The 10,347-nt window shown below is 49.3% G+C and overlaps 1 protein-coding gene across 1 annotated transcript; it reads right to left on the bottom strand.

Moving 5' to 3' along the window:
- Positions 1-1,099: 1,099 nt before the first annotated feature.
- On the bottom strand, positions 1,100-9,413 carry LOC139666291 (protein shisa-6-like; the record flags this gene model as incomplete). The annotated part of the gene is made up of 3 exons (XM_071545464.1): positions 8,857-9,413; positions 6,636-6,796; positions 1,100-1,201 (listed from the first exon to the last, which is right to left on the bottom strand). Coding segments are annotated over exons 1-3 (820 nt in total), but the record flags the coding sequence as incomplete, so codon positions are not given.
- Positions 9,414-10,347: the final 934 nt, after the last annotated feature.

The raw sequence follows: 10,347 nt of genomic DNA, 5'->3' as shown, positions 1-10,347 counted from the left end.
GAATATCAGCTGGTTTTTTTTCTTCTTCCTCCCGCATATGAACACCAATCGCGAAGCGGACCCCCTCCGGGGATGAAAACAAACGAAGCAAAAAAAAAAAAGGAAGCGGGGGAAAGAAAAACAGCTAATTTCGTGTAAACACAAATACGACGGTTCCTCATTAGAAATAAGAGAGGGAAAGGAGCCTCCAGCCCAGTTCCCCCCCCTGCAGCCGCCGCGCCCGGGAACAAACCCATGATACTTTGTTACAAAAAAAAAAAAAAAAGAGAGCGGAAGATGCCGATATAGCCGGTGGTGCAATGACACAATACGGTTCCGGCCCCAAGCCTGGGAAAGCGGCCCGCGCCGGCCCCCGGGACCGCACATAAATCTGAACTCTTAATATTTATTATAGCAGTGGCGGGTCATCAGCCGCTGTAATTAGGATGATGAACATGGAAGCAGCGGGTTTTGGCTGGCACAGAGGCAGCTTTGGAAATGTATGGGGATGAATATTCACCAGTAGAACCAAGCTCTGATAGGGAATTATATATTGAATCGTGTAGTGGAAACAGGTTTTCACTAAAGCAGGTCCAACATTAGAACATTAGCGGTAATGAATACAGACAATCTCTCTCTCTCTCTCTCGCTCTCTCTCTCTCTCCAACACACACACACACACACATTCAATTAAACATGTTAACAGTATCAGGTAAAGGAGCTTGCCTTGCAACCCCTGCAGGGTGACACATACACTGGGTGTGATTTGTGGAGCCAAAATGGATGGAAATAAATCACAAGCGCTTGGCCAACATGGTCGCATACTAATCAGTATATTACCCATGGGAAAACTCTGACAGCCCCTGTGTGTGTGTGTGTGTGTGTGTGTGTGTGTGTGTGTGTGAGTCTAGGGTCACCTTCTCCGCCCCTGTCACCATCAGTGGCAGTAAATGTATGTTTGCCTGCATTTAATTGCGAAACGCAGAGGCAGGGAGTTCATTTCACCTCCTCCGGTGTGTCTTGCTGTTCGTCAACGTGTTGCGGAGTGGGAGCGTTAATTCAAATCCGCTGTGTGAGAAGAGGAGAAGAAGAAGAAGAAGAAGAAGAAGTGGTGCCGTACCTTTCTGATGGCCTCGACCCAGCGTCACGAAGCCGGAGGAGATGAAGTTGTGGATGTCGGGGCCTCCGCTGCTCCGGACACTCTCCTTTCCGTAGTGGAGACCTGTTCTCACACACACACACACACACACACACACAGAGGCAGGATCGCAAACATGTAGAAACACACACACACACACACACAGATACAATCAGTGTTAGTGCCCTTCGATCACAAAAGCATGTCAGTTTTTCAGCAAACATGAGCAAAAACTGAGCAAAGCGGCACGGAAAAACTTTCTGCGGCCCGGAGAAAATAATGCAATACGCCGCTTTAATATTCCGTATGGGCCTTAGGAATGCAAAATCATATCTTGTTCTCAATAGCTGTGGCTTTTTTCCGATGGGGGTGTCATTTCCCCCCGGAGGGTTGGAGATGGAGGTATATATACGCGAAACAACAACAAGCAAACAAAGTGCAGCGATCTTCCGGAACAAAAAAAAAAAAAAAAGCAATATGTTCCCGCCGCTCGCCCCCCCCCCTGCCCCCCCCACACACACACATACTGATGCACTTTGAACTCAATCACACCTCTCTCTCTCCCCGCGCCGCTTTTCACGGCGGCGGATAGAGCGTCTCACATCTTGGCGGGGGTTATTTTCCCGTTCCATCATACGGGTAATTCCCCACACACTAACACACACACACACACACACACACATTGTCTTCTTTTTTTTTGTCACCTTTATCATTGGTAGGCCGCGCCACGACCCACTGCGACAACCCCCTCGAATCTGAAAGAGACCCTTCAAGATCCAATCCCCACCCCTTTTTTTTCTCCCTCCTGCTTCCATTCCCAGCTCATTAAGGTGAGATCGCATGAAGAAGCCTGCGGGGGAGGGGGGGGGGAGGAGGGAGGAGGGCTATACGCATTATGAATTTATCGTCCTTCATACAAAGAAGAAAATCGTGACTTTCACCTCATCGCGGAAGACGAGAGAGAGGGACCGAGCGGCCCCGCTATAAGAGCCGGAGGATGGATTCATATGTTAATGCTGTGTTTTTGTTTTTTTTGTAATCAGGCTTCCAACCGGACACCTATAGGAAAAAAAACGGGAATAATCGGATAATGATATTACGGGGAGGCAAGGTGGACGCGGGGTTCTGGAGGTTATCCGGGCTCCCAACGTCGATTAAGCTTGAACGCGGCCGGGGCGGGAGGTAATTTACATGGCATACTGATTTTATGGCGTTATCAGATGCCGATCTCGCTGTAGTGGACACGGTGGCGTGCACTTCGTCTCTCTCTCCCTCTCCCTCTCTCTCTCTCTCTCTGTCTGCTCTTTCGCTCTCTCAGTCTGAGGTAAAAAAAATCTCTCTTTCTAAATGCCATCTTGCCCCCCCTATTTCCCTTTAACCCCCGCCCCATAAAATGTCGAACGTGCAGTGAAGTCCTGATCTTCGTAAATTAACTGGCTGCTGCGGACCCTCCCCCCTTGGAAAGAGGTCTGAAACGCACCTGAAACTCAACCTACAACACACACACACACATAGGGCAAAGGTCCTGCTGCATAATAAGGGGGCAATAATGAGAGCGAGCGCAGGAGACAATTAGGCGGAGTCTCTGGGATGCTGAGGTCGGACACAGGTGCACTCGGGAGGAAGCTCCCTATTAAACAAAAGTTGGCGGAGTCAGCATGGAAATGTTGCTTCTTTTTAACATGTGGGGGTGATGATTATCCTGCGGCCAAGGTCACTGTGGGGATGTTATAGCCGCGTAGTTTAAGGATTAATTGGTGGGAGTTGGGGGGGGGGGGGGGAGGGTGTTATGTGCGTAGGGGGAGGGGGGATATTATTATTAAGGTGCCTATCGGCGAATCATTAGAGTAATTAAATCACTGTTTCGTTATTCGGGCAAAAACTCTGTGCGTGCGGCATGGGTAACTCATAGGGAACACACGCTAGGCCACACACACACACACACACACACACACACGCACTGTGCTTTAGAAAAAATACCCGAAGGTCACGTCAAAGCAGGGCTAAATAGCTGGGACTGTTATGCTATTGTCAAGACCTCTAATTGTCCAGAGCAAGCTGACCTTTACGCTCGGGAGGTCGTTCGTCTCCAACAAAAACGAACCGACAGCTCCAATCCCTTATATGATATTATATGATATTATTATAGGAGCTCAAGCAGATGTGGATGCTGGATGAAGGGCCTTTTTCAAAGACCGGGCCAAACCCTTTACTCGGCTTATTCTTAGACTTCCGATGCAGTAAACACAGCCCCATAACTCATAATCCAATTTGCCCATTCTTTTTTTTTTTTTTTTTTGCATAAGTGGTATATGGGAGTAATCTTTTATTTTTTCCCACCCCCTTCCTCTGTTTTTCCGCTGGGTAAACTGAGCGGGTGGAAACAAGCAATTCACCGCGCTACCTTAAAAAACTGTATTTCATCCCTCTGTGCATTAAGAAAATGTCAGAAGGGAAACCGAGCAACACTTTTCCCCCTCAAAAAAAACAAAAAAACAGGCAAATCTTTGCCCGTGGTGCATGGTAAATAAATCAACTCCATCTGAAGAGAGCTGTGGGCCAAATCGCATTACTCAGAGAACCGGTTATTGTTTATAACCGACGGCGAACTCCTGTAAAGGTATCTCCTCCTCCCTTTCAAGGTCTTCTCCTTGTTGTGGCTGCGGGGCGCACTATGTTTACACCCCGACCTAAAAGAGGATCTGAGCCCACAACAATGCAGAGTGGATGGGAATAAAATAGCAGCACTTGGGCTGGTATCATATTATGCTGTCTGTACCGTTTTTGCTCCGGGGGCCCTGTTTTTTTTTTGTTTTTTTTTCTAAAAGGAATATATCATTCTAAAAAAATGCAGGGAAGAGTTTTGCAATGCACCAAGGATGCCATGCCATCTACACAAGGCATGCAATCAGAAATAATTTCCGCAGGTGTTTTTTTTTAGGATTGTGTGAGGGGTGGGGAGGGGGCAAAAAAAAAATGACTTAAGCAAGGAAGCAGTGATTACTCTCCTCCTGCTGAGAGCAACCGGGCATCATTATGTCGAGGATCAAAGGGAGACTGAATGTTATTCCCCACTCTCGCCTCGAGTCGATGGGATCCTCTCGGGGCCTTTAGCCACTTGCTTTATGAGGTCCCTGCACCTTGATTTAAGAGCGTCTCGAAGAAGAAGAAGCCTCTGGACGTGGAGTGCCATTCTCCTCCGAATGCCACTCCAACCCCCCCCCCACCCCCCGCTCCCTGTGCCAAATGCGCATTTAGGCGGCACATGAATATGCATTTTCTCCTACGCTGCCCGAGCCTGTTAGGGTGGAGAGCGCGCCACCACCACAGCGGAGCTCTCCCGAATTTACACACACGCATTACCCACGCCTCTCAACCCGGGCTGTCACTGCCTTTCATGTCCAAACCCGTCAGGACCCGCTGCAGTCCCAGATGAGAGGGGGGATGGGGGGGGGGGGGGGTTGTGGGGGGGGGGGGGGGGCGGACCGAGCTGAAACAGGAGCCGAGTCGTGTTCTCTGACGCTGAACTCTTGATCGTGAGCGAGCAGGCAAAGCACTCCCAGCCGAGAAGAGAGAGAGAGAGAGAGAGAGAGAGAGAGAGAGAGATAAAAGCGATGGCCCGACCTTTTGCGGAGGAGAATGCGAGCAAGGTCAGGCAGCCACTCTCGGCTGCGTGTTAGGCATGAACGCTGCATGGCAAAACCATTAAGAAGAGACTGATACGGTGAATCGGGGGGGTGGGGGGGGGGGGGGAGAGACACTGACTTGGCTGAGTGCAGACCGACAACCGCGAGGAAAACAGTTCCCAGCATGCATTTGGATGGCCAAGTCCAGCCCCGAAGGTCTGCGTGACACACGGGTTCAACGTCAAGCAAAACAAACACAGCATGTTCGCAATATGATGTTATGACAAAGGTAAAAAAAATCCACATTAAAAGGTGCAGTGAGGAGGATTTTTTTTACTGTTCCATAGCTCAAAATGGCTATAATATATCTGTGGAGGGCTGATAGGATTATTGATCAGTACCAGTGACTCAGTGATTACTTCTCCAGGTGCTGATTTCTGACTTTCAGAACTGACATTCCAGCTTGTGTCTCTTCTGTTTTGGACCAAAAACTCCCCTCTCCTAGTCTTATTTTCAGCTCTGTATTGTGAAAATGTGACTATTATTGGCGTGAGTCACAGTTTTTATTGCTTGAGACTTGACTTGATGCATGAAGACAAGACTCAAGACTTGACTTGACTTGGGTTCTGGTGACTTGGGACTCGACTCTGACTTGTACTCTGATGACTTGAAAAGGTTTCTAAAGTCTTGACTTGAGATCTTGTGTTTGTGTAAATGACTTAGATTGAAAGTGATGAGATTTGTTCCAGCAGACGACTGAATTGAAATTCTGTTTTCTGAATTTGTATGGAATGATTAAATTTATTGACGTTGAAACTGATTCTAGAAATCAAACTCATGATGCTCTTATTTGATCCTATTAAACCATTTTGCATTGAAAAGTCCTAGATATTTCGTTTTCTTTAAGATATTAAATTGATACTGGACTCTTGATTTGTTCTGACTTGAGTTGCTGTTCTACCATTCAGACTTGAGACTTGACTTAAGACTTGTGCCTCAAGACTTGAGACTGACTTGGGTCTCCAGCAGAGTTGACTTGGTCACACCTCTGATTATTTGTGTCACTTACAGGCCATAAGCTGCACCTGAGGCCTGTCAATGTTGTTGCAGTTCCTCGGTTGCCGGTAGAGGTCAATAAAAGTCAGATTACTTCATGCACCTTTAACACAGCTTTGGGAAACCGTCTGGAACTGATACCAGTGAGATATCCAGGTCCGATTTCAGCTATGGACGACTCAGCTTCCATTTTGCTTGTTATATCTCTACACAGATTTCCAGTGCTGGCGCAGGCTGCCGCATCCACATCTATTTCCACACTGGAATATTTTGCTGCCCTCCAAGACTTGTGAAACACCTCGACCTCTCCCTCCGTCTCTCTCCATCTCAATCTTCCCTCGCTCCCTCTTTTGTGTTTCTTATACGCCGGCTCCATCTCATTTCTTCCCCACTCTTCTCTCCCCCCCCCATCTGATAAGACCCCGCTCCAGCTGAGGAAACCTGCCCGCACCCCCCCCCCCCCCCCCGCCTCTCTCTCTCTCTCTATCTACTTCTTCTTCTCTGTCTTCTCTGTCTTCTCTGTCTTCTCTCTCCCGCTCCCAATCGGATGATTACTGGATGTTAACATTGGAGATTACACTGCTTGAACGGGGGGGGGGGGAAGCGCAGTGGATACAGTGTGTGTGTGTGTGTGTGTGTTTTTTTGACGCATGAGGAAAAAAATAATTGAATAGCAAATGCGTAAACATTTACACAGACACGCTGACAGGGATGTGGCACACAAAAGGGACCCACTGAAATCCGCCTTCGAGCTCGGTTGACACTCGGGAGCCAATCGGGGAAGAGCGTTAGGGACTTGGGGGTGTTTCAAGGTGGAGGGAGAGGAGGTCTCTTACCGTGGTTGGACTTGGAGGCGTGAACCGGGGTGTAGTGGTTCTTGGACGTGGTCCGGACCGGCGTGTTGTCTTTGGGCGAGCCGTTCATCGCCGCGAAGTTCTCGCAGTCGTATTGCGATATGGGGATGGGCCCCTGCTGCCTCAGAATGTCCGCAAGGGCCCTGAGGAACCGGGGGGGGGGGGGTAAGAGACACAAGAGCATTTCATCAAAAAAAACAAAAAAAAAAACACCAAAAAAGAATCTTGTTTCCTTATTCCCCCCCCCCCCTCCGCCTCCCCTCAACACAGTTTTCAGCATCTTTCTCGAATGGCTGCTAATTGTTCAGACAGTGTTGTAACGTGCGATTACGGATGATTCAGGGGCCGCTCCGTGTGTGTGTGTGTGTGTGTGTGTGTGTGTGTGTGTGTTTTCTTCTCCGGGAACATGACGAATGTTCATTTGCAAAGAGAAACAGCGTCGGGGGGGGGGGGGGGGGGGGGGGGGGGGTTTATGAGCATCTCGTCTAATTGGGTTGAATTTGAATGTTTTTCAGACCAGCGCCAGGTGCATGTGGAGGGATGAAGCCCTCGAGGGGGGTGGTGTGTGTGTGTGTGTGTGTGTGTGGGGGGGGGGGGGGGTAGTGGAAGTGAGGGGGGGGAAGCAAAGCAACGATGAAAGAAAGTTCCCAAAAAAAAATGTTTGTTTGCCTTTTTTTTTTTCTTCCTGGCGCCTCTTTTTTTTTTTTTTTTTTTGGGGGGGGGGGGATAAGAGGGAAATTAAATTATTTGCGCAGTCGCTGCAGCGGCGGCTCCATGCCTTTGTATGACAAATGTATAACCTTTGCATTTATATTAATATTTCACCGTCACCCCCCCCCCCCCCCTCCCCCCACCGCATCCCCCCCATTCCTGTTCCTATTACCCAATGTGCCGAAGTGCAGGCACGTCGCGCGACCTTGACGAAGCCCCAACCTTAACATTATCCATTATTCACAGTCTTAAGATTGCTCGAGTGTTGAATTACGCATCCGATAAGAGAGAGAAAAAAAAAAGAAAAAAAAAAACCCTACTCAATCTAGAGGAAATAATGCGTGTCAGCATTTGCTCAGCCATGTGGCCCTACAGTCTACAACATGTCGTCCGCTCATGGATGATGACCCGCATATGGTGAAGCCCCCCCCCCCCCCCCCTCCCCCGGGGAAAAACCAGGGCCCGGGACGATCCCTTTCGCCGTGTGGTATCTCACGTCTTCTAACCCTATAGCCAGAGAGCATGTGTGGCTGTGTGCGGTGGCTGGGAGAGAGAAGGGGCGGGGCAGATGGATGAAGTATGATCTGTGACAGCCGGCTGCCTCGACTTGACGTGTGTTTTCTCGTGCCAAATATCCCGGGCTATTGTTAGTTCCCCAGATGAGAGAGAGAGAGACACCCATTTTTTTTTTTTTATCTCGCCTCGCCGGCTTAATGGCGCAAAAAGAACGATTTTTATCACAAAGGCCGCAGCAGAAACTAAAAAAAAAAAAACATCAAATATGCATGTGGAGCATCAGTCCATCTCACTCCCACATAGATACAACACACACACACACACACATTGGTGCACACACACACACCACCCACCAGAACTACTTTGATAGTTCGCTTTGAACACCTCTGTAATTATTTTGGGCTTTCATTCAGATACACTGGGATTTAATATTCCGGCATCTGCTGTGAATCTAATAGAATCTGATCTGAAAGGCGCTCTATCAGTCTGGCTTTAGATGATAATCTGTTAATTAATTTCAGCACATTGCCAGTCTGGACAAACTCTGATTTCCGGGTCATCTTTTCTCATTTGGACAAAAAAAAAGAAAAAAAAAAGAAAGAAATCCTCAGCACATAAATAACTGCTACTTTTGCAAACTGCTGGTTTTATGTGAAAGCATAATGTCCCTAGACATGAGTCGTGACCTTTGACCCCTGTCTGCCATTTGTGTTTTGTTATGTTCCATTCATGGTCAACATGCCTCCTGCGATGCAGTCACGTCAAGCTTAACAGGGTTGAGCTATAGGAATCCCTATAGACTTTGTGTTAGAAGGACACTTAGACTCCCATTTACCAAAGGAAAGACACAATTATCTATACAATAAGGGATAAACTCAGAAGATAAGCATTTTCACTGCATAAAAGCATAACCATACAATTCATTCTGACATGATTTCAAACAGTTTTGTAGCTCATTGTATTACTATCCACTTACCTATGTATATTCATTTCCTGAGGCGGCTCTGTGGCTTTGTCATAGGCAACTTTGGCCGACACTCCCAGCACTATGATGAAGGCTATGATCCCACAGGTGATATAGACCGCTGTGTTGGTCTGATCCATGCTCGGATCGTACGTCTCACCGGTCGGGCTGGGCGACGGGGCCGCCGGCTGCACCCAGTTGGGCTTGTGGTAGTTCTTGCAGGCTTTCTGGTCCAGCCGGTCCTTCTTGTACTCGCAGCAGAAGCGCAGGTAGCACGTCCCGCAGCAGAACCGGTGGTCCGTGTTGTTGCACTCGAACATCTTGTCGTACGAGCCGCTCACGTCGTAGTAGCCCAGGCAGGTGTCGTGGTTGCTGGCGGGCGGCGGCTGCACCGCGACGGTCTTCTGCGGGGCGGCCGTGGGCACCGCGGCGGTGGTGTTCCTGTCCTCCTTGTTCGCCTTGGGACCCCGCTTGGCCACCGGCTTCGCCTTTTTCCCGCCCGTGGCGGCGCTCAGCACGCTCAGCGGGTCCAGGTATATGAGCAGCAGCAAAAGGTGCCTTATCCCCATGGTGCGATGAACTCTTCAAGTCGCTGATCTTCTGGTCGGTGAAAGACACTTCAAGTCTGGTCGAACGCGCAACGGCTCAGTCTTGCGTAAGCGTCGCCACCCGGTCTCCCCCTGCTCGCTCGGTCTCCGGTGCCGCTGTCATGCTGAATGCAACTGTGGGTGTCGTCGACGGCATTTCTCGGCTATGTCTTGCGCGCTGGAGAAACTAAAGTCCGTCGCCAGCCATCGGGAAGCGGTGGCGGGAGAGCAGCATGTCCTGAGCGGGGAGGGGAGCTGATGGGTTCGCCCGGGCTCCGTGCGCTCTCCTCCGGGGCGAGGGAGGGGAGGGGGAGGGGGGGCGGAGATCGCTCTGTGGAAGCCGCGGTGCGTCGCTGTCCGAGGTGCTGAATTCTGGAGACCCGTCTTGCTCAAGTCAAAGTTAACGCTGGAGCAAAGACACAAGGGGGTTCATTAGGCATTATCCTCACGTCCAAGGCGGGCAACGCGTTCAAACAAACTATTCGGCTCCTAGACATGTTCAAATAATTTGGCACGTTTTTCCCCACCCGAACAAATTATCCCATTTTTTTTGTCACAGTTTGCCATTTCGACGTTAAGCAACTTGCAAAACATGACATCCAGATATTTCACGCTGAGATATTTCACCGCAAATATCTCTGCTAAACTGATATTTATCCCCATGTTGCGCGTCAAAACCCCACCGCCGCAGTAGCCAAATGGAATGTGGGCGATTTCTACTTCTAGTCTAGTCAATCTAGAATCGAACCACACAGGATAAACAACTCAATTTGACTGACTGCAGTCCCAGTTTTACCGAGATATCCAGAGCCTAAGTGTGTGAAATCCAGCCTACCTCTGCTAGGATTCCCGTTGGGGAGTTGCTCTCTGTCCGGGTCTCCGAAAGTGAGGAGAATATCAGAGCTCTACACCAAAC

Source organism: Centroberyx affinis, unplaced genomic scaffold, assembly GCF_046629955.1.
Source record: "Centroberyx affinis isolate AG114_WGS23_722 - 3 ecotype Tasmania unplaced genomic scaffold, CSIRO-AGI_Caff_v1 ptg004926l_1, whole genome shotgun sequence".
In the NCBI taxonomy this organism is placed as follows: Eukaryota; Metazoa; Chordata; class Actinopteri; order Beryciformes; family Berycidae; genus Centroberyx; species Centroberyx affinis.
The sequence above is the reverse complement of the archived record's forward strand: the minus strand, read 5'-3'. Positions and strand labels throughout refer to the sequence as shown.